At 47.6% G+C, this 24,243-nt stretch overlaps 1 protein-coding gene and 1 pseudogene across 2 annotated transcripts; one reads left to right on the top strand and one right to left on the bottom strand.

Moving 5' to 3' along the window:
* Nucleotides 1–1,101: 1,101 nt before the first annotated feature.
* LOC307111490 (forkhead box protein D4-like 1) lies at nucleotides 1,102–2,945 on the top strand (the record flags this gene model as incomplete). Its single annotated transcript, XM_079791453.1, has 1 exon — nucleotides 1,102–2,945. One exon carries the CDS (start codon nucleotides 1,102–1,104, stop codon nucleotides 2,410–2,412), a length of 1,311 nt encoding a protein of 436 aa, XP_079647579.1. The 3' UTR covers nucleotides 2,413–2,945.
* Nucleotides 2,946–15,095: 12,150 nt separating this feature from the next.
* LOC307111363 (L-lactate dehydrogenase A chain-like) lies at nucleotides 15,096–16,230 on the bottom strand (annotated as a pseudogene). Its single transcript has 2 exons — nucleotides 15,736–16,230; nucleotides 15,096–15,499 (listed from the first exon to the last, which is right to left on the bottom strand). The product of its transcript is annotated as an L-lactate dehydrogenase A chain-like (transcript).
* Nucleotides 16,231–24,243: the final 8,013 nt, after the last annotated feature.

Raw genomic sequence — 24,243 nt, 5'->3', positions numbered from 1 at the left:
ACTTCTCTCTAGCCTTCCTGCTTTCTACCCTGAACTTCCACAATTTAATGCCAGGATATTTCAGCCTTTTCTGAAAATTTGAGTCTGGAAGGACATTTTGGGGAACTGGGGGTTGGAGAGAGTAGGAAAACGCAACAGCTCTTCACAACCCACTGAGCTCAGGAATATAGTTAGAATATTTAAAATATTTCAGCTCGTCATTCTGAATAAGGACAGAATCCACCAATGAAAATGCGTGATGAATCTGCTATGCAGCATGAAAACAATTGCAGTTACACATTTCAATGCCCCTTCTTCTTTCCCCCAGGAGCGCGAGAGGCCTGGATATTCATGGTAGGTTGTTGGGTGTCATATTTTCCTGCCCCCTTTTTATTTGCGCAGTTCTATTTTATATTCATATAAAATCCTCATCCGAGGATATGTTTTAATTTATTTTTTGAGAGAGAAAGGGAGGCAGAGAAACATTGATGTGAGAAACTTTGATGAGAGAGACATTGATCCGTTATCTCCCCCATGCGTCCTGAACAACCTAGGTTATGTGCCCTGACCTAGAATGGAACCCGCACCTTTTGGTGCACAGGCTGGACTACTCTTACTAACTGAGCCACCGGCCAGGGCTATTTGCGCGGTTTTAGAAGTGCATTAAGGCGAGGGGGAGGTGTGGGGAGGTGGAGGAAAAACGCGCATTAACTGCCTATGCAACTCCGGGCATGACTGGCTGGCTAACCTGAGCAGTGCAGCATCCTCCTTGGTGGTGGGTGGGTGTAGGGAGGAGGAGGCTGGAGGCTCTTCCCGGTCGGCTACTGCGCAGAGGACCCTCATCATTGGACTGTGCGGCGAGGACGTGGGAACGCTCTGCGGAAGGACAAGAGGTGGTATAAAGGGCAGGAGACTTCACAGCATAGGGACTCGAAGAAGCTTTAATAAAAGGCAAAGTGCACCTTTGCTGGGCTCGCGTACTGTATAGGAGGAGAAACCAGAAGTTAGGAACACCTAAAGCGTTCCTACTTCTTAGAACACCCTTAACCCTGGCACCCAGCCCAGCCCACTGCAAGACCGGTGGGCGGCCGCCGTCCCTGGGGCTGCGGGACCTGCTCCTCCATGAACCTGCCGGGAGCCGAGCGCCTTCGCCCCACGCCGCCGCGCAGCCTCCAGGGCTCCGAAGGGGAAGACGGCGAAATCGATATTCTGGGGGAGGAAGAAGATGAAGACGACGACGAGGAGGAAGAGGACCACGTGGAGTTCAAAGTGAGCCCACAGTTCCTAGAGCAGCTGCACCAGCCGGCGTCGCAGGGCGCGGGCGCGAAGCCCGGGGAGCGCACCGAGCGCAGCGGTTGCCCAAGCGACTCCCCGGAGTTTGGCACCAAGTTCAGGGCCTCGACGGGGTCTGCGGCGGCCTCAGGGGACGCCCCCCAGCCCGCGAAGCCCCCCTACTCCTACATCGCGCTCATCACCATGGCCATCCTGCAGAGCCCACACAAGCGCCTCACGCTGAGCGGCATCTGCGCCTTCATCAGCGGCCGCTTTCCCTACTACCGCCGCAAGTTCCCGGCCTGGCAGAACAGCATCCGCCACAACCTCTCGCTCAACGACTGCTTCGTCAAGATCCCCCGGGACCCCGGCCACCCGGGCAAGGGCAACTACTGGAGCCTGGACCCCGCCTCCCAGGACATGTTCGACAACGGCAGCTTCCTCCGGCGCAGGAAGCGCTTCAAGCGCCACCACCAGCCCCCGGGAGCCCACCTGCATCACCCCTTCCCCCTCCCCGTAGTGCCCGCCTCCCTGCACGGCCCCTACCCGGGCCTGCTGCCTGGGTCCCTGGCCCCACCGCAGCCCGTCCCCGGGGCCTACCCCGCCGCCGCCCCCCGGAGCCGCCCGTGCGCTCTGCTGCACCCTCACCCCCTTCGCTACCTGCTGCTGTCCGCCCCTGTCTACTCGGAGGCGTCCAGGAAAGTGCAAGGCGGGGACCTGGTGACCCCCGGCGCCGCCCTTCCAGCACTGCAGCCCTCCCCGGGCTTCCAGCCTTGGGAAGGGGGCAAGGGGCTCGCATCGACACAGGTAGGCGGATGTACCTCCTTCAGCATTGAAAGCATCATGCAAGGGGGCCGAGGAGGGGGTACAGCGACCGCGCAGAATCTGCCCCGGACCCCGTGGGGCTACTGTCACCTGCTGCAGCGCCCGTCGTGCCTGTTGCACACCCAGGCTGCTGCCCCCTTGCTCCACGTGTCCGCCGCCTCACCTGCTGCCCGGAGGATGTTGCAGCCGCAGCCGCAGCAGCACCAGGACTGTGCCAGCAAAGGCGCGCTGCTGGGCCGGCACCTGTCTGCCGCCGTGGTGCTGCTGGGGCGTCAGCCGGGAGCCGAGGGCTCCAGGCAGATGTCCTGCGGAGAGGGGGCCTCGCCCGCATTTTGAGTAGCACCCGCCTCCTGCCCTGGCGCCAACTCCTAGGGGCGAACTGGAGCCAAACTAGAGGGCAGAGAGACCCAGGTCTTGCTCTCCCTGCTGCCTGCCCTCGCGCACTCCGCCTTGCACAGCCAGGACTAGGAGTATGCATTAGCATCCCGCAGCAAAGCAACAACCACCAATGTCCTTTCACTGCGAAATATTTGCAAAGGAAAAGTTGGCTACTGTTCCCTTAGACAACCTGAACGCAAACTTCCTATGGCATCAATTTTCACCTTTTCTTTCCCAGCCTTCCCTTGTGGCTTCCAGGACTTTCCTGGTTTGCACATTTCCAGAGGAACTATGAACGTGAGTGGGGTATTTTGCTGTGATCTGAAAAGAAAAACAAAGATACAATGCCCAAGGCACGTGTTTTCCCCTTCTTCACCCCCTAGGAACTGCAAGTATTATTCCCAAGTCCAATACAATGTGCTCATGTCCTTTATGTCTTTCTGAAACCCATGTGTAATATAAGTAGGATTTTAATTTCAGGGCATTTATTTCTGATCTGTGTGTGGGATGTGCCAACTTCTATGGAGAGGTGTTAAAATTAAACCTAGCTGTGTAGACTAAATAAAGTGCTAAATTATTACACAACATCATCTTTGGAACTTTTATGGAACTTCTTTTAAAACTAGTTCTTTTCTCCCAATAAACAATTTAGTTTTACAATTCTTATTCATTATTGACATCAGAAACAACCCTTTCTAAAAATGGCTTTAAAAAATAAAAATAAAAATGGCTTTTAAAACTTCAGAATATTTGAAGTTGAAAAAGTTCTGTCTTTTGAAATACGGGATTTAATATGTATAAAACCTATAGAATAAAAGAATTGGAGGAAATCTAAATATAGTCTACATTTTTTTTTATCTTCCTAAAGATGTTGATTTTTCTCCAGAATAAGTTGGAGGACTATTTGAAGTCAATATGGAAGGTAGTGGCCAACATTTATTTATTTTTTGGCGGGGGGGGGGGGGACTTCAGGGAGGGAAGGCATTTAAAAAAAAGCATTAGAACTTTAAAAATGAGGGCCCAAAGAAAAGGTATATAATGTATCAAATAAGCATTCATGTTCTGGACATTTACAATTTAAAAAATTCTCTCTCTAGGCAAGTGCCTTCTAAGGGCTCCTATTCTCTTTCTTTAGAACAGAAAGTAACTTCTTTTTGTTTCGAAAACGGATAATTTCTGAAAGGACTTTGCAACCAGAAAGATTTCACTGCACTGGGTTTCAGGTGACGGGGTGGGAGGGAAAGAAGACCCAAATGTCCATCATGACATACTCCTGCCAGAGAGACCACATTTCTAGAGACCCTGCAGCTCTCCATTCGCTAAGCAGACTCGCTCTTTTTCCCCTTCACAAGAATTGCTTTCCAGGCGACTTTGGAAAAAGTCACTCTGTGCGTGTGAAGAAGGTATTTGGCCCTCAGCTACTCCCCAGGTGCATCTATGAATTTCTCAGTACAGGAGGGAGGGGCTCCAAAGAGACACGTTTTTACAGCCTTTTAATTGGTGATTTTTACTCCAGCTTCTCATTTCCACCGCATCCCTCAGAACTTCTTTGGCATGTTCTGCCAGCAATCCCTACCTTCTCCGGGCTCGGTAGTTCGGTTTCAGTGACGTTCTGGAAAGTTCCTAAACCAAACCTTTGGTAGCCACTGGGACACGGAACTTCAGATTGTACTCTCCGGCTCTGCACCTGCAACCTTTGCTGGTACCAAGCACCACCCGAGCCCTACATAGGCCCCTATCCTCCGGCTGCAGGCAGTCCCTCCCCTAACCCCTCCTCTTTCATCCACTTCTCCTTCCATGGATTTGTAAAAATGAAAATTTAGAGACTTTATATCATATCTGTGAACCCAACTATATCCTGTGGGATACAGATAGCTGATTACAACCAACAAAATTCAAAGAATGAAAATAGTCCTTTACATAAAACAGAATCATAAAGACTTTTGGAAATAATAGCATCTCAAATTTATGCATTAAAGTAGTTATAGTATAATTGCTTTTTATACTTTTTATTGTTGATAGATAGCATTACAGATATCTCCCATTTCCTTCCCCCCTTTACCCGCCTCCTTCCTGCTCCTATCCCGCCCCCCCCCCCCCCCCCCCATGTCTTCATACCCTATTGCCCGCATCCATGGAGGCTTTGAACTCTGTCTGACTCTTAGCACTTCAGTTTTCAGATCGTTTTTAGCAAATTCTGCGGGCTGGGCCAACCGAAGAGTTTGGAAACAAGCCGAGAGTAAAGGGAACCCATTCACAGTCCAGCTCTCCCTTGTCTTTGGCGGAAACATCTCCAGGCCTACACCCATTCATGTATTCGAATAGGTCACCAAATGTCGCCGGAGCGCCAGGTAGAGCCTCTCCCAGCGCTACCCACTCCTCGCGGGAGACGCCGAGGAGTTCTCTTCCCCGCCTTTGCCCCAAGCCAGGCAAGCACAGCCACCAACACGGGTGACTGCGGGTAAGAACTGGGCCCCAGCCGGCCCCCAAGCTCCTAATTTTTGCCTAACAAAACTATATCGAACGATGAATTTTCAGGAAAAACGTCGACTCAGTGGAAGAGTTAAGTTAAACGCAGTTCTCCACCGGAACGTGGCGTTTCGGATCCACCTGCCAGAAGCGCGGCCACCGCGTGGAGAGGTCAGCCTGAAGCGGGGCCGCGGGAACCCCTGCAAACGCGCAGAACTCGCCAAGCCCCCTCTGCTCGCAGGGCTGGCGCGTCCCGGGAGTGGCGGTGGCGCCGCAGCCCCCAAGGCAGGGCAAGGGGGCGGGGCGGAATGGGGACGGAGTGCGCGGTGCTGGGCGCGGGGATCCGGCCTGGCCGCCTTCGGGGCCGCGCAGAACCAGAGGCAGAGGCTCTGGATCGCGGGAGTTCTGCGCAGGGGCGTCCTGGCACCTTCTGAGCCCTGGGCCTCTGTGCACCCCGGTGCTGGCCTCTGGCCGCGGTCTTGGGCAAGAGCGCGGGGTACATTTAAAATGCTGGCGAGCAGGTGACGCCGCTCCCGAATTGCGAATTGCGCAATGGGATCAATCATCAGGGGCCGTTCTTGACCCTTGGACTCATCTTCTCCTCGAGGCCAGAAAGCTGGATGTGTCCAGAACTGCCGAAGGGCGGGAGGCGCAGAGGGGTTGGGGCGAGAGCCAGAGGGAACCCTGAAGGAGAGACTTTCTCTCTGGGCCTGCCCCCTATGAAGAGGAACAACGGCGGCCAACCTTCTCCTCCTCCTCTCCCTGCCAGACACTGGATCCCACCTTTAACCCTCCCAGCACCCAAATGACACTATGGAATCCCCGTTGCACAGTTAAGAAACGTGTGACGTAGAGAAATTAAACGACTCTCCCGAGGCCCCTTAGGCAGCGGCACCGGGCCCTGGCTGGTGTTTTAACCACAACCCCACGGCCGCCCGCGACTTGCTCCCGCCCGGGCCGCAGAGGCCGCCCGCCAGGGGCACCGGAGGCCGCGCCCTCCGTCCCCAGTCTTTGGCCCCGGGCTCCGCTGCGCGCTTCCTAGGGAAGGTCCCTGGGAGGACAGGACCTGGCCCGACCCGGCCGAGGTGGAACTCGAGGACTCCACCTAAGGCCGCATCGCCAGGAGGAGTCAGTCCCGAGAGTGTGTTCCTCCCCCCCAGCAGGACTGTGGCTCTCTTTCCCCGCGGGGTCCCGGAGGACTCGGGCACCCCGCAACGCAGGCGTGGGCGGCACAGGGAACCCGGGCCGCCTCCTCCCGGCCGCCCTCCCGGCGGTGGTGGCAGGCAGCCGCACGCCCGCACTGCCCCCAATGCCTCTCGGGAATCCTGACCCTGCGCTCCACGTCCCGCCCTGGGTCCCGACGACTTGAAGGGTTGTGATGGGCCCTAATGACGGGGCGGCGGTGGCCTGGGAGGGGGAGGGAGGACTGAGGACGCCGAGCCTCGGCAGCCTCAGCCTGCAGGTCACCCTGGGGTGAGAAGGTGCGGTGGGAGTGGAGGGGCCCAGGGCAATGGGAGTTGAGGTGGCGGCCCCTATGGAGGAGGAGAGGGCATCTGGGGGTCTGGCGGATTGGAGCCTTGGTGGCTGTAGGTGCCAGTATGCCCCGCGCAGGTGCAATCTGACATTCTAAGCGCCCAGATGCTGTGCAAAACCTTTAGTACTTGCTTATTCGTGGGAGTGTAGCGAAGGATTCAGGAGGGTCCTGGGTTCGATTCGGCCAAGGGCACATGCCTGGGTTGTGGGCTCCATCCCCAGTAAGGGGCCTGCAGGAGGCAGCGGATCAACGATTCTCTCTCATCATTGATGTTTTTCTCTCCCTCTCCTTTCCTCTCTGAAATCAATAAATATATATATATATATATATATATATATATATATATATATATATATATATATATATATTTTAAAAAGAGGTGGTGAGAATCTGAGCTAATGCAGCAGCAGCAGGAATGGAAAGGAATGGGTAGATTCCCCAAACCCTCATGTGACCTTGATGACCACAGTGAAGGGGGCAGGAGGAGTCCGGGAAGGTGCCAAGCGGCCGACTTGTTCCCTTGCGTGGACACGTGGGCTATAGAAGGAGAAGCATGCATGTTTGAGACAGGGGGTTCTAGACCATGACTTCATCTTAGCCATGTAGCACCAGCACCAGCACCAGCACCACCTGGACATGTCCAGGAGGCAGTAGGAACTTCAAAACTAGCACTCAGGAGAGAAGTTTGGGCTGGGGCGCTGGGACAATCATTATCATGAGGGTGGCAGGAGAGCTGGTGTTTGGAGGAGATCGCAGCAGGGCATGAATAGAGTGAGAAGAGCCGTAGGGAAGATCCCAGGGACTCCGCTATTCAACAGGTGGCTGCAGGAGGAGGAGGCAGTGAGGGGCTGAGAAGGGAGCAAGGGAGCTGGAGGAGAACCAACCGCCAGTGATGTTTTAGATGCAGAAGGAGAAGAGGAACAACAGGGATAAGTGAGTAGCAAGGTCAAATAAGACAAAGACTGGATTTGACTCTAGCAGGTCATCTATGGGAACATTTTGGAGCCAAAAGGAAAACTGTGATGCCTTAAGGAGTGCTGGTTTCCTGGGGCTGCCATGACCAACTATCTCAACTTGGCAGCTTAAAACAACAGAAATTTATTCTCTTCCTGTTCTGGAGGCCAAATGCCTGAAGTTAGGGTGTTGGAAGGGCCATGTTCTCCCTGAAGGCTCTGGGGACGGATCCTCCCACGCCTTTCTCTTAGCTTCTGGTGCTGCCGGCAGTCTTTGGCACACCTGGGCTTACAGACACATCACCCCAATCTGGGCCTCTATTGTCATGTCCAGTTTTCCCTGCAAACTGTGTTTCTTCTCGTCCCTAAAGACACCAGTCATATGGGATCTTTCTCTTAACTAATTACATGGTCTACACTGTATTTCCAAAGAAGATCACATACTAAGGTTCCCAGAGGACATGCATTTTTGTGGGGGACACCGATCAACCCAGTACAAAGGTAAATAAGGGTCAAGGAAGACTGTAGACTTCACTTTAAGAAGCTGACTCAGTGGTTGAGCATCGACCTGTGAACCAGGAGGTCGCTGGTTCGATTCCTGGTAAGGCATATGCCCAAGGTTGTGGGCTTGATCCCCAGTAAGGGGTGTGCAGGAGGCAGCCGATCAATGATTCTCTCCCATCATTGATGTTTCTCTCTCTCTCTCTCTCTCTCTCTCTCTCTCTCTCTCTCTCTCTCTCTCCCTCTCCCTTCCTCTCTGAAATAAATAAAAATATATTTTAAAAAAAGAAGCTGCAGACAGGGATAAAGGGAGGATTTCCCCCCAACCCTAGATGGGAAAGGCTTAAACAAGTTTCTCTGTTGAATAAATGATGGGCTCCCAGAGATGGAGAGGTCAAAGATTGTGGACTGAAAGCATATAATTGATAGTGCAAAATCCCGAGGGGCTGAGGCACAGGTAGATGGATCAGTAGTGGGCCAAACTAGGGATGGGAGTGGGAGCAAGTGCGTGCAGATGCAGAAGTGTTTGAGGGTGAAGGGGGCAGCTACTGAGCCGGATGAAGCGTGACAACGCTCTGTGCATGTTGGAGGTGTTCAGTTAGCAAATCCAGAGCAGATGTTGGAGTGAGCAGCTGAAACAACAGCTTGTGAAACCAGTCCTACTTTGTGGGTAGAGGATTAGTTAAGGATCCTGGCATGGGAACCAAGAAGGGGAGGGTAATCTGTTCATGCCTATTACAGAGCTTGGAGGGAAAGGTTTCAGTGTCAATCTGGAGAATGCCCATGAGGGCCAGAGCGAGAAGCCCTGCGGTCAAGGGCACCAGCCCCTGACTTGGAGATGAAGTCTTCACCCAGCACTGTCATTGCCCTCTATGTAATGGTCCTAACCTGGGGCAACCTGGAGGTGTCATTATGGAAAGGGACTGAGGGGTAAGAATATAGTCCCAATGTGGAGATATGGAGAGGATCCTCTGAGATAACTAATGCAGGGTGGCAGTGGAGGCGGATGTAAGAAGCCCCCTCCTGCTTGAATGTCAATGTGGAATTCAGTTCATGGCGAGCAGAGCCCATCGCCATTTGGACCCTCATGTTGGCCTAAATTTATTCCTCAGGCTTGCGGAGTACTTCTCAAGAGGGGAAACCATGACCACTTGTCGAATGACAGATTCACAAACCTGCTGTGTAGTCCCTCAAGCCACTCCATTATTTGTCTTCCATTTGGCTTCACCTCTTAACCTTAGGATCTGTGTGAGGAACCAGGAGGTTTTAGGAATAATTATTCCCAGTGGAATTCCTAGTGTGCTTTGTTTATCAAACGAAGGTGAAAGCTTTATATAGTGTAAGAATTTTCACAGGGCTTATTCCTATCAAATCAGTTTTGGGTCCATAGAGAGGAATCTTTTTCTGGATTAAGTTGTTTAATTGCTGTGGAGATGCTGGCCTGAAATCAGAGTAGATAAAAACAATTTTAGAAGAGTTGAGATTCTAATCCTTAGTATTATAGAACAGAGCTAAGCCCTGGTCCCACATTTTTATATATACATTTCAATGAGCTGCTGCTATAGCCTAAACAGTGGTTCTCAACCAGGGGCTATTTTGCTCTCCTATCCCCCGCTCCAGGGGAAATTTGGGAAATGTCTGAAGACTTTTTTCCCTTCTATTTTTAAAAAATTGTGGCAAATACACATAACACAAAATTTACCATTTTTAAGTGCACTGTTCAGTGGCATTAAGTGCATTCACACTGTCGTGCACCCATCACCACCACCTACTCACAGAACTCTTTTCATCTTGTAAAACGGAAATTGTGCCCATTAAACAATAACTTCCCATTCCTTCCTCCCCCCAGACCCTGGCAACCTCCATTCTGCTTTCTGTATCTATGAATTTGATCACTCTAGGCACCTCACATATATGGAATTATATTGTCTGGAGGCATTTATGATTGTCACAAGTGGGGAAGGGGTGCTAATGGTGTTCTGTGGGTAGAGGCCAGGGATGCTGCTCAAAATCCTGCAATACACAGAATAACCCCATGACACAGTGTAATCCAAGCCCAAATGTCAATTGTACTGAGGTTGAGAAACCCTGAACTAGAAGAGCTTCTTTTAAATTTCAAGCTAAGCATATTAATCAATAGACACTAGTTATGCTGCAGTAATAAACAACCTCCAAATATCCAATTTAACACAAATTTATTTTATTTTATTTTGAGCCAGCCACTCACCCCTGGTGAAGGGTGCAATAGCTTTTAAAACTTCCATGGAAGTGTGCACATTACTTCCGTTTACATTGTATTGGCCAGATCAAATCACATGCCCCCGTTAGAAAGGCAACCAGCACACATAGCAATGAAAAGTAAACCTCATGGGGTCTCATCAACTTGGTATGCTAGTCTCCAGGGCAAGCCTTCCAGGAGGAAAACTCAGGCTGCATGCCAAGGGTGCCTGTGGCTGCAGGTGCTGTCCCCAGGGTCATTCACTAACGTCCTTACTCTGCAACTTCATGTCTGGCTGCCACACTGGCCTCTGCTTCTTCTAGGTTTTATGTTTGCTTTTGTTTCATCTCCTTTTTGGAGCCTTAGCTTACCTGCTTCTTTAGCCACAGCCCCACCTCTTCCTTTGGCCTCAGCATGAATATGCTGTAATCTGAGGCATCTGTGCCCAGTGCATCCTGCTGCTTCCTGGAATCTCTGTCTTCATAACTTTGGCCTAAAGCCTTCTGCATTATATTGTTGATTCCCTTTTTAAAAAAATATACTTTTATGGTCACAGCAAAATTGAGCAGAAAGTACAGAGATTTCCCATAGACCTTTTACCCCTACTCATGCATAACCTCCCCATCCTCAATCACCCACCAGAGCGGCATATTTGTTACAGTTGATGAACCTACACTGACACATCATCACCATAGTTTACGGTTCATTCTTGGTGTTGTACATTCTATGGCTTTTATGAATGTATAATGACATGTATAGCATTAAAGTATCATCCAGTGTGGTTTCACTGCCCTAAAAATCTTCTGTGCTCTGCCTGTTCATTGCTCTCTCCCCAAAGCCTCTGGCAACCACTAACGGTTTTTCTGTCTCCATAGTTTTGCCTTTTCCAGAATGCCACAGAGTTAGTCATATGGTATGTGGCCTTTTTAGATTGGCTTCTTTCACTTAGTAATATGCTTTTAAAAAAATGTCTGGTTCCTCCATGTCTTTCATGGTTTCATAGCTCATTTTATTTTAGTCCTGAGTAATGTTCTATTGTCTGGATGTACCACAGTTTATTTTTCCATTCACCTACTGAAGGACATCTTGGTTGCTTTCAGATGATTAGCTACTTTCCAGAAAGTGATTTAGCTGAGAAACTGTGCTGAGACCCTAGTGATTTGGAAGAAATTTCAAATATTTAAATGAGTAAGTTGTTACACTCCATCCAATAGTTCATTAAAAAAAAAAAGCCTGGGCGTTTTCCATGTTCACTGCACACTTTCTTCAACTCTCTGTCAAATATTCCCTTATGAGAGAGGCCTTACCTGGTAGAGAGTAACACGTCTTCCTGCCCACTTACCCTGCTTCACCCTTCTTCACAGCATTCATCACCATCTGCTGTATTACATATTCATTTGTTTATCTTCCTTTCTACATTGTAAGATCCATGAGAGCAAGAATCTGCTCTTTAATGTGCTTCCAGAGCCTAGAAAAATGTCTGGTCCATAGTAGGTGCTCAATCGACAAATTTCTAACGAAGAGTAAAGACTAAATAGTGGGGTGGGAGAATAAGAAATGAATCCAAGCCCTAAAGGCACAAGCCATGCATGCAGGAAGTCAAGGGAAGCTTCGGAGACCTCCTCAGCTAGGTGAGGTGGTACTACTGACGGTCCTGCACACCGAGAGCTGGCACGCGGACAGGAGGCTATGAGCTTCCACCTTCTGAAGCCACAAGGTCGCTTTCAGTCCTCCCCGTTTATTTCCAAGATGCCTTAGAGTATTATGCATAGTTTATCTTCTTAACCAGTCTCCTAACTGCCACACAAACTCTTGCCTTAACTTACAGCTTAATTTGCAACGGGAAGCAGGGTTTTATGAATATATATAAAGTTAAATAAATAAAGTTAAACAAAAATTTAAATTTCTTTGCAAGTGAAGTTTTCACACCCTGCCATGCCCCACCACACTGCGGACCCCTGAAGTTATTTGTCAAATAGACAATTTGAAGCTGCCTTTGCATTCTTTCAAAAAGATGACCCAGATCTTCTTCCATTCATTTTTTAGAACCATCATGCTACCTCTTGCTTTCAGTGTAGGCTGCTGTGCTCCAGGGATGGAAAAATAAATCCAATAATAAAAATAACAACAACAGTATCAATAGTTAACATTTATTTATCATTATTTACCATGTGTCAGCTACTATACTAAACCTTTAAATATAACTTTTTAAAAAATATATATTTTATTGATTTCTTACAGAAAGGAAGGGAGAGGGATAGAGAGTTAGAAACATCGATGAGAGAGAAACATCGACCAGCTGCCTCCTGCACACCTCCTACTGGGGATATGCCCGCAACCAAGGTTAAATATAACTTTTATTAAAATGTGCTATGTATATACTTGTATATGTTATTTCATATTGAATACTTACAATAACCCTTTGAGGTCAGCACTATTATTAACTTTATTCTACAGAACGTTGGACACCTTAAATAGCCTAAGGTTGCACAGTAAGTAAGAAGTGGGGTTTTAAGAGTGTACATATTGGGTATGGTATGGTAAAATCCAGGTGGCCACTGGAGGAGACAAGAATGAGGCTTGGAAAGAAGTGTCTCAAATCCCAGAGAGGAGGCCACTGCATACCCCTGGGTCACAGGGGAAAATACCACAGTGGTCTGGAGGCAGAGGACAGGAGCCAGGGAATTGCTTAGGCCATGGCTTCTATTATTGGGGTTTCTGTGGAAAGACAAGGCAGGGCAGAGTAAACAGTTTAGGATTGGAGAGTTTGAATAATTTGATGGAATTGGGGCTACAAGGTGATCTCTAGTTACCTGATACCTGGCTCTGGGGTGGTTAAGGCCGAGGAATATTTTTCTTGGAGTATAAGGGCCAGATAGAAGAAGGATGGCTCTGGATTGGTTAGTTTGCAATCAAAGGCACACTCTGGCTGGGCTGTTTGGTTCCTCTAAGAATTGGCTGACCCTAGAAGAGGCAGCCTCTCCTTAGCTAGAAAGTCAAAACAGGAAAATATACAAAACCAAACCAAAACAAAAACGAAAAATACAGTAGTCCCCTCTTATTTGCAGTTTCACTTTCTGAGGTTTCAGTAACCCATAGTCAACCATGGTCTGAAAATCATCATACCTAATAATAGACAAACATGTAAATTGACCATACCCCTGCTAAGCCCACAGCCAATCAGAGTGAGTATGCAAATTAACCCAATAAAAAATGGAGGTTAATTTGCATACATAGGTGCCTAGCAGCCTGGGTCCTGGGAACTTTCTCAGCACCCAGGTCACTCCGAGGTAGACCCCGCATGGATCCTGAGCAACCTGGGAAGGGCCTGAGCCAGGGGGCTCCTGGGCAGGGGCGGAGCCAGCGATCAGAGGGAGCTGGGGGGCCCCTGCCCAGGCCCCAAACCTTGGCCAGAAGCTTGGGGCCTGGGCAGGGGCAGAGCCCATGATCGGAGGGAGCTGTGGGGCCCCTGCCCAGTCCCCAAGGCTTTAGGCCTTGGCAGGGTGGAGCTGGCGATCAGAGGGAGCTGGGGGGCCCCTGCCCAGGCTCGGAGGCTTTAGACCTTGGCAGGGGTAGAGCCAGAGATGGGAGGCGATAGGTGTGAACTACAGAGGAAACACCTTTTCTGACTGCTCATTGGCTAAGTGCCCTGTATGCCACTGGTAATATTCTTAGTAACTTGGGTATAAAAATCCAAAAAGGTGATCTAGGGCTTTTCCACCACACTCCTAGAGAAAAAAAACGAGGGTCTGCTGCTGGAGGGCTAAGAAATGTCATATTCTGCCCTAGCTGGTTTGACTCAGTGGATAATGGCTAGGCTTGCCAACCGCAGGGTCCAGGTTCGATTCTGATCAAGGGCATGTACCTAGGTTGCAGGCTCCTCCTTGTCTGGGGCCCAGGTCAGGGCTCATGCAGGAGGCAACCAATCAAAGTGTTCCTCTCACTTTGATGTTTCTCTCTGTCTTTCCCTTTCTCTTCCACATTCTCTAAAAATCAATGGAAACATATCCTCAGGTGAGAATAAAAAAAAAAAGAAATGTCATATCCTATGAAAGACACATCTTGAAAATGCCTAAAGAAAGTTGTCTTTTTTCATGGTGAAGGGACTGGAGTCTGTGTTGATGAAAACACCTTGGCAGCTGCGGTGACTGGCAGTGGCTGCAGCAGTGGGGTGATGGGGCTGGTTCCTTCCCCTGATCAGCCTGGTCGCCTCCCACCAAAAGAGGCCAGACTTCGGCTTAGCATGGGAGCGGGCCTAAGCTGTCAGTAGGACATCCCCTGAGGGCTCCCAATATGTGAGAGGGGGCAGGCTGGCTTGAGGCCCCCCACCCCAGTACACGAATTTTGTGCACCAGGCCCCTAGTATTAAATATAAAATTTCAGAAACAAACAATTCATAAGTTTTTTTTTCATTGTTCAAGGTTTATTTGGCATTTTAGTTGGTATGACACTTGGATAGTTGGCTGTATTATTTATATGTAGACTTTTCTTTTTACATTATATGGCAATGTACACTAATCTGATACATATAGTACACAGAATAAGATCCTTTAGAACAGTTATGCACAAAGCATGTAATATTGGATTTACATTAGATCCCAGGATGTGATTAATTTGAGTGGGGGAAAAAAGTTGGGCTAGGCATGTAGAGTAAAGGAGCCACAATTTATATAACACACAGTGAACACACATCTAGTCTGAAGGGCAACTGTAGTATGTGCAGCATTGGCAGTGGTGCCTTTGAGGAGGGGGAACTATTTCACACTAACCAGTGCAGAACTATGCAAGATAAGTAGCATCTGGCATCAGGATGAGATGCTTGCTGGGTTTTATGAACCATTACTATTTCTATCTTTAGGAAACTGATGTTCTTAGTCACAGATCAGATAAAAAGGACAATATGCACAATCTCCAACTAAAATCCATCTGTAGCCTAGACAGTGAGGTCATATGACATTAGAAGACTTTAAAACTGCAGCTCTTTCTGGATTCCCCAAAGTGTGTCTGCACTCTTCTTCAAACGGGCCTCTTCCTCAGGTGTCAGAGTCACCTTCACAACATCTGAGATTCCATTCTGTCCCAAGATGCAAGGGACACTAAGGAAGACATCTTCTTTTATGTCCATAGAGACCCTTAATCATGGTGGAAATTGGATGCACCCACCTAAGATTCTTCATCATACATTCTGCTAAATCTGCCACAGAGAGACCAGTGGCCCAGGATATGTAGCTTTTGATCATCTCGTAAGCACTGTCAACCACCTGTTTGTGAACTTGTTTCCACTGTTCCTTATCTGCATCAGTGCCTAAATCAGGGTGCAGATTCTTTAGGGAGACACCAGCACAATTCACTCCACTCCATACAGGCACACTAGAGCAGTGATGGGCAACCTTTTGAGCTTGGTGTGTCAAACTTCGCCAAAAAACTGAGCATAACTCGGGTAGTGTGTCACTTTGAGGAAAAAACATTATTTCTCAAATGTTTCATCCTCAGGAGCAGCAAATGTCTCATCCTCGGCATGCGGCCGCCTCAGCGGCCGAGTGTCATCAGAAATGGCTACGCGTGTCAGTGCTGACACGCGTGTCATAGGTTCGCCATCACTGCACTAGAGTCTCCATGCTCCCCAAGGACCCACCCATGACAGCTTAATGGTTGAACTCCCAGCCTCTCCCCCATTAGGTAAGGGAACCCAGCTGAATCCAGATTGCAAGCACTTCCAATAACATGGTTTTTTGGATAGCCGCTTAACTTCCAAGCCACGTAGGTCAAGATAGCCACTGGATTGGACACAACAAGCAATTTTCAGTTGGGACTGTATTATACAACTTTAGGAATGATGAATTTAAAGATGTTCGCGTTACCCTGGACCAAATTAAGGTGGCATTCTCCTTCTTGTGGATGTGCCCAGCTGTGATACCAACCAGCGTGGCGTTTGCAGTCACACGATAGTCTTTGCCAGAGACAACTTTTGGTGTTCTAAGGAAAAGGCTGCCATGTTGGAGATCCATCATCTCTCCCTTCTTCACTTTGTCTTCCATGACACCAACAAGAGCAAGTTCATCTGCCCAGTCCCTCATTAAGATACCGATGGCACCAGCCATGTCAACGGCACCCACCCCAACGACTGTCATCTTATTCTGGGGGCTTTGTTCTTCCTTAAGAAGATTCACCATCAGCTGACCCTAGAGACGGCCATACTGGACTCAGAACCACAAGGAACCGAGAGTGCACGGTGGGTGGGCGTTGGATCCGGACTCGGCGGCAGCTGCTCGGGTAACAAGTCCAAGTTTTAAATCGGCACCGTTTGGAGCAGCAGCGGGATGAAATCTCGCGATGTCCGGCTCCGCGCCGCCTGGGACGAGAACCCTCCTTGGTCCCGCACCGTCACGCTGCACACGCTCCCGCCGGGTCACTTGGCGGCCGCCATCTTGGTTGTCGGGCAGACTGGTGCCGCCGGGCCTGCTTGTGTTCACAGAGAGAAGCCAAAAAGTGCTTGTTACTAGAGTCAGAAGGTTAATGGCAGCCTAATGCCACCTCACAGCGCCTGCACCATTCACCTCCCTTCACCTCAGCACGCGGGCCGGTGTCGTCGTCTCCCAGCCTCACAGGGAGGGTGAGTACAGCGCAGTAAGATGAGAGAGGGAGGGGGCTCATGCACAGTATATTGTTGTAATTGTTCTGTTCCATTATTTACTGGTTGTTGTTAACGTCTTACTGTGCCTCTTTTGGAAAGTAAACCTTGCCGAAACCGGTTTGGCTCAGTGGATAGAGCGTCGGTCTTCGGACTGAAAGGTCCCAGGTTCGATTCCGGTCAAGGGCATGTACCTTGGCTGCGGGCACATCCCTGGTGGGGGGCGTGCAGGAGGCAGCTGGTCGATGATTCTCTCTCATCGATGTTTCTAGCTCTCTATCCCTCTCCCTTCCTCTCTGTAAAAAATCAATAAAATATATTTAAAAAAAAAGAAAGAAAGTAAACCTTATCATAGGCACGTGTGTGCAGGGAGAACAGTACCCACCGGGGTTGGTACCCTCCCTGGTTTCAGGCATCCCCTGGGGGTCTAGGATCGCATCTCCCGCAGGGAAAGGGGGGGCCACGATCTACAGCAAGCGTGTCAAACCCAAAGGCTGACACGGGCCAAATAAAACAAGGTTTAAGTTCATGTGGGCCGATAAAAAACAAAAGCTCCAATTTTCATAGAAACGTAGGTTTATTTCGAGAGAGACATGCGGAATACAAAGGGCCGGAATAAATGAGTCATCGTTAACATAAAATAATAGAACATTTTAATAAAAATGAATATTTTTTTCTTGAACATTAACTGACCAGACACTGAATAACTGCACAAAATTAATAAGCCTAACGCAAATAAGCCTATTTTTCTCGTTCTCCGAAAGCATAATATTTCCTGTTGCGCACACTGAACAAGTCAGTCCAAGGCTAATGACGTGGCAGTCAGCTGCTAAAACATTCACTGCTAGTATTAGTGGAGAGAAGGGAAATGAATGCAACACGATTACAGTAATCAGTCATTAGCGAACGTTGTGGTTTGTTATTAATTATGTATAACAGGATATTGTAAAAATTAAGTTACTAAGTTTTTATGAAAACATTTCTTTTTTTAATTTTTATTTTATATATTTTATTGATTTTTCACATAGAGGAAGGGAGAGGGATAGAGAGTCAGAAACATCAATGAGAGAGAAACATCGATCAGCTGCCTCCCGCACACCCCCCACCGGGGATGTGCCCGCAACCAAGGCACATGGACCGGACCAGAATCGAACCTGGGACCCTTCAGTCCGAAGACCGACGCTCTATCCACTGAGCCAAACCGGTTTCGGCTGAAAACGTTTCTTACCGTTATATTGGCTGGGCCACAAAAATATTCGTTGTGGGCCGCGAGTTTGACATGCTTGCTCTACACCAGGGGTCCTCAAACTTTTTAACGCTTTGCACTCGCTTGCTTTTTTCTCGATTCCTTTATTTTAATGCTAACCGTGTCGAGTCACACTCGACATCCGAGTGCAAAAGGTTAAACAGGAGGCCAGTTCACTGTCCCTCAGACCGTTGGAGGGCCGGACTATAGTTTTTTAAAAAAACGATGAACAAATTCCTATGCACACTGCTAAGTCGGCTGTTAAGCAGGACAGGCAGCGGCGGCAAAAACACCCGGCGGGCCGGATAAATGTCCTCGGCCGGCCGCATGTGGACCGACACAATCCAAACCTAAGCTGTCTGGTGGCAGGTTGGAGACTCTCTGCCTTCAGCGTTTCCCAGGTGGATGCCCGGCATGTGCACACTCAGCGGCCCTGCTCAGGGGCAGTGGGAGGGGAGTGGTTTTAACGAGACAGCTGCCTGGCAGATTGAAGATTTCGGGGATGGGACTCAGGACTTTGGAAGGCAGATGCTGGAGATGAAGGAGGGGTGTCCCTGGCACAGAAGTATCTCCAGGTCTGTTTCAGGGAAAGACCGAGGGGACTAGAGTATTTCGTGGGGTCAAGGGGCAGAGAGGGAAGCCTGAGGGCATCAGGTGGAGGTCCCCCAAGGCCGGGTGGAAGAGTTTTGAGTTCTGTTTGTGGAGAGGAACTAACAATGCAAGAATGGCAGACTGGGAAGGATGCTAGAGATGATGGAATTCATGCTCCTTGTTTTACACAGGAGGAAACTGAGGCCCAGGTTCACACAGCAATCAATGGGCAACATTGGGAAATCAATCATGCAGCAGGCAGAGTCTGCAGCATAGTCAGGCACCGGTGATAACCACTGGTGGCAGGAGCTGAGGATCCACGGGAGGAAGGGAACACAGTAGGCTCTGGTCTGGGGCAATGCGGGGCTCACGGGCACCAGCTGGAACTGAGGAGAGTCTGAGGCCGGAGCTGTGCTGGCAGGAGCTGTGCTGTGCCTGGATGTGTCAGGGCAGCAAAGGAAGAGGAATTGGCAGGGATACACGGAAAGAGACCAAAGAGATTGGAAGCATCTAGTGCTAGGGAAATCAAGGCAGGAGAGGATTTAGAGGAGGAGGAGTGGCAGCCAAGGGTTCAAGGCTATTCAGAGTTTGAGTTGGTTATGGACCAAGGAAATGGCTGTGTGCGTCACTGCTGTGAGAGGCACCCAGACTGTAAGGAGTTTAGGGGAGAAGGGAGGAGAGCAGACGGAGGAGGTCAGCACAGGCAGAGAATTCCAGATGTTGACTGAAGTCAGGAGGCTGGGCTCTTGAGGGAGAAACAAGTTAAAGAGTGTTTCTGTAGGAGAAGGGAGATAGGAGAGTATTTTTTGGCTTAGGGGAATGAGCTAATCTTGTATAATGGGATTAAATTTTCCCTTTTATTTCATCTCTGAGTCTTAGATCTTTCATCTTTAAAACGGGGATAAGGAATGTGTTATAGGCTTGTGAGGATTAAATGGAAAAACACATGACTAATGCTTAGTATAATGCCTGGCGCATTATAACACTTAATAGACAGTGGTTATTTTTAACATTTTATTACTACACATTTTTGAAGGGCATATCCCAGAATCTTGCGGCCTAGAAAGGATTATATTTTTAAATCTTGGTATCTTGTGTCACTTTATGGGGTACATTTGATTAATATATATGGTTTCACATATTTTGAACGATTGGGCTGGAAACAGGCCCAAAGAAGCATTTTTTTTTATTGCTCATGTACATGTGGAAATTATAAATTTTAATTGTGTTATTATATGAGCCAATTTCCTCCTCATGGTGATGGTGGGAGTTCACCTTTCGGGAGAGGGAATTTGGTTTTGGATTTATTACTTACATTTGCAAAAGGAGTAAGAAAGACTAAAATAGGACACTTTCTGATAAGCAATTTGACTTTTTCTTTTTTCATTTTGATATGAAACCTGTAATCCAAGATTGAGGTAATTTTTCTTATTTTGAAAAAAATACTTTTCCATAGGTGGGAATGATCTTGTTTAAGCAAGGATAAGTCATAGATGAAAGTGAGACTTTTCTCTTGGAGTAATCCATCTGTGCCTTTTGGTGTGAACTTCATGAAAAAAAATAAAAAAGCCCACAAAACACACCACACACACACACACACACACACACACAGTATGTGTGTGAGGATTGCCGGGAAACCAAACGACAAAATCTTTTTCTTTCTAAAGAAGACACCTGCGATGCCAGCTAGCCAGCACAGCCACATGGAACGGAAAGGAATTAGTTATAGTCCTAAAAGAGGGATAAATGCATCTGGTGTCAGATTAACCCCAGAAAACAGTTTTGTTTAGTTTGAAATACTCTGACTCAAAAGCATGCTGATTTCAGCATGAGAAATAGATGTGTAAGATGACTTCTCAATAATCAGAATGTGGGGGTTGCATTTTAGGTGGACAAAATACAACATTGATAGGTCTTAAAAACATAATGTTGAGTGCAACAATGAGAAAAATAAGGATTTATGATGCCATTATGTAATCTAAAGCCACATACACACACCAAATAGCCCACACCAAACATACACACACCAAACACATAGAGATATGTGTATATTTACTAGAGAGGTTGCCTAAGAGGTAGGGGACATCAGTGTGAGGATCAGAGATAAGAGAGAAAAAAATCTATAATAATAAAAGCATAATATACTAATTAGACCAGATGTTCTTCCAGACATCCTTCCAGACAAAGCTGCAGTGGGCGGGGGCCACGGCAGAGGTGGCAGAGGCCCAGGCCGTGGCGGTGGCGGGCGGGGGCCGGGGCCAAGGCCCTTACACGAATTTCGTGCATCGGGTCTCTAGTAAAAATATAATAAGAGAGGGGCTATGCACAGACTGATAATGATAATGTGCTATGACTTGGATATGATTTTTAAAAAGAGAAATCTTTTAGGTTGTGTTTTCTTTGTTGCCATATAATCAATCTGATGCAAAGGCAAAGAACTTGCAGGCAAACATTCGGTCCTCGTGGTAACATGGGTTTCAGGGAATTCCTCAGAGCAGTTTTGGATAGTGGTTTCCTGAGGAGAAAACAAAGAAGCTGTGGTTTCAGCCAAATGTCAGAATCAGGGCACCACCTGCTTTATAGCTCCAGGGGAGTCACAAGATGCTGACTGCCACCTGCCCACCTGGGCGGGACCTGAGCCTGACTCCCTCAGGGCTCTGCCAGGGCTGTATCCCAGGATATTTTTACAACTTATATTTAGACCTCGTTCTGGTGGAAAAGTTATTTTATGAGAACGAAAACAAGCAATCTGGGAACATTTTTATGGTGAGAGAAATATGATTATATGAGAGCACAGATGAAATACTTTACTTTTATTTTTTGGTTCATGATGGCAGGATAGGAAGGACCTTAACTCACCTCCTCCTTAACAAATCTACAACTATATATGGGACAATTCCCTCTAAAAGGGATCTGAAAAGCAGGTGATCAGAGCCTACACAACAAAGGATAAAAGATTGCGTGGAGATGGAAGGAGAGGCAGAGATACCCTCTTGCACAGGGGATGTAGGGGTGCTGGGGCCAGGGGTGACCTACATCCCAGTAGCTACGATCCACAAACAGGAGGGATCTCAAAAGTACGGAGGCTTTTCCTGAGGAGAGAGGGATTCGAGTTCCCCACCCCTTAGATTCTACACAGGAGAGACAACCCCCTACCCGCCCCCCCCCCCAACACCTGGGCATTGTGTACCTTAACATTTTATAGTTAAACATTTTTTACCCTTAAGATGCTTGCTTCAACTACAGCTTGTATATGGGGCTAGAAAAGTTCTTGGAAAGAGCTGAGTGTTGATCTTGTATGGTCCATCTAGCTAGCAGGGATTCTCTAAATGTGGTCCTGGCAACAGCAGCATTAGCATGGAACTTGCTACAAGTGCAAAATCTCAGGCTCCATGAGGATCTCCTGAACCAGAATCTCTGGGAGTGGGGACAGACTATCTGTGGTTTAACAAGCCCTCCAGGTGGTTCTAGGATCAAGCCCTCAAAGTTCTAGGATCACTGATCTAGACCCCTATGTTTTAATGTGGCTGTACAGACTTTCCTCACTTGTAACCTGCCATCTTTTTATTAGGACTAAATTACCTAAGCCAAACCCCAGATACTTACATTGGAATCCCTGGGAGGCAGAGCCCAGGCATCAGCATTTCGTATTTCTCCTCAGATGGTTCTCATATACTGAGAACAAATGACTTACCCTCTGCTGGGCTTCAGTTCCCTTACCCATCAACTTAACAGGCTCTCTTTAGAGAACTATTGATCTAGACCAGGGCTTCTCAAACTTTAATGTGCACCTGAATCAACTGGAATCTTGTTAAAATGCAGAATCTGAATGAGTAGACCTGGGGTGGGGCCGAGCTTCTGCATTTTTGGAAGCCTCCAGGGCACACTGATACTTCTAGATTGCCAACTGTACTTGGAGAAACAAGGACCTGGGAGCAGAGGAAAGAGCATTGGCTGAGGGGTCATGGTTATCTTTCTGTGGATAAACATTTAAAAATGTTAATAGCTGTGAATTTATTGTTAGGAGTACTTTACTTAGAGCAAGTGTTGTGGCCTTTGATAGATAGCAGTGATAAAGCTGGCTTTTAGGAGTAAGCCCATTTAAATAATAGAAGTATATGACAGAGAAAAATTATGAAGATAGGATGACTCAAGTTTTGGAAATGCTGAGAAGGCAGTTGCAAAAAGGACTATGAGAGCTGAAAAAAAGCAACCCTTGATTTTGATGGGCTGAGTGAGACTATATGTTAGATCATTTATGGGGTAAGCATTCTGCAAAACTTATGTACTGGGTTGCAGGAATCATTATTCAAAAAATATTTATTGAGTGCCTGCTTTGCACTAGTTACTCTTTTGGTCACCAGGGAGAGAGACAGAAACTCATTATGTCCACAAGAAAATTATAAGAGGATAAGAGGTCATGAAATAAATGTCTGCACTTTTCATTTAATATTTCACTATAAAAATGAGAAAAAAAAAGTCTTGCTCACTAAACAGCCAGGAAAGCTGTCTTAACACAGTAATTCATTCATACACAGGTCAAAATCAGGGTGAAGGAAAGTCCCAATTCTGGCAACTTCTCCTGGATAGAGCATGTTTACTGGACATGAGGAAAGGAGCTGGTTCGCCTGCCTGGGTTAATTTCTTGAACTAGCTAAATGGTCTTTATGACCTATGCTACCAGGATGCCTTGTGACAGCCCATGAGGACAGAGCTCAATGAGTGTGAAAAAGAAGTCACTGACTCTGATTCAAAATAAAATTCCTAAATAAGGAGGCAGGAACACAGCACAATTCAGTGATACCTGTGATCCTGGACCTCTGTCCTTGAACATAAATGGGAACTGCCAACTGGTCATTTTCTCTCTTATTTCTTTACGACATTGGGAACAAATGACTTACCCTTCTCTGGGCTTAAATGCCCTCACTCATCAAATCACAGGATTGGGCAGTCGCTAGGCTCTCTTTAGGCAGAGCATTTTGATACCTATGATTTTAAAGTTGAGAAGGTCATCTAATGGAGAGTATATGGGGAAGACTGGAGGGAGGACACTTATTAAAGGTGTAGTTAGACACTGAAATGTAAGAATTGCATTTTATAATAATATCTTTGCCGAACCAAGGTTTACAGAGAAATAGGCACGTTAAAAATAAAATAAAACAAGACTTTGTTTGAATTTAATAATAATCTGATTCTTTTCTTTGATTTGAGGAGGTTAAGGCTATTGAGAATATGCCCTGAATTAGGTCTACCCAGCCAGAGTGAAGGTAGAGTCAGTGTTTGATGAATTTAAATAATGTAGCCAATGAAAAGTATAACTTAACTCTCTGTCACCAACACACATATAGGAATGGACAAACACACACTTCCCATTCTTAACTGTGAGGTTTGTGGAACTGGAATGCAGCCATAATTGTTTGTGCCTGTCCACTTTGGCTTGCTTGAATGCAGAGGCATGGAGAGGACCTTCCTAGCCAAGCCTCCCTCGCTTGTAACCTGCCATCTGGAGACAGAAGTCTAAGATTGATCTTACTTAACCAAGAAGGAGCCAAAGGGAGGATGGAGGTCTGATGGCTTTGTTGCTTGATGTGGAAAAGAAACAGACTGATGGAATTTGTGTATAATCCCTAAGGAGAAAGTGTTTTT

The sequence above is a fragment of the Cnephaeus nilssonii genome (genome assembly GCF_951640355.1).
Source record: "Cnephaeus nilssonii genome assembly, chromosome: 14".
In the NCBI taxonomy this organism is placed as follows: Eukaryota; Metazoa; Chordata; class Mammalia; order Chiroptera; family Vespertilionidae; genus Cnephaeus; species Cnephaeus nilssonii.
This window is presented reverse-complemented; position numbering and strand designations above follow the sequence as displayed.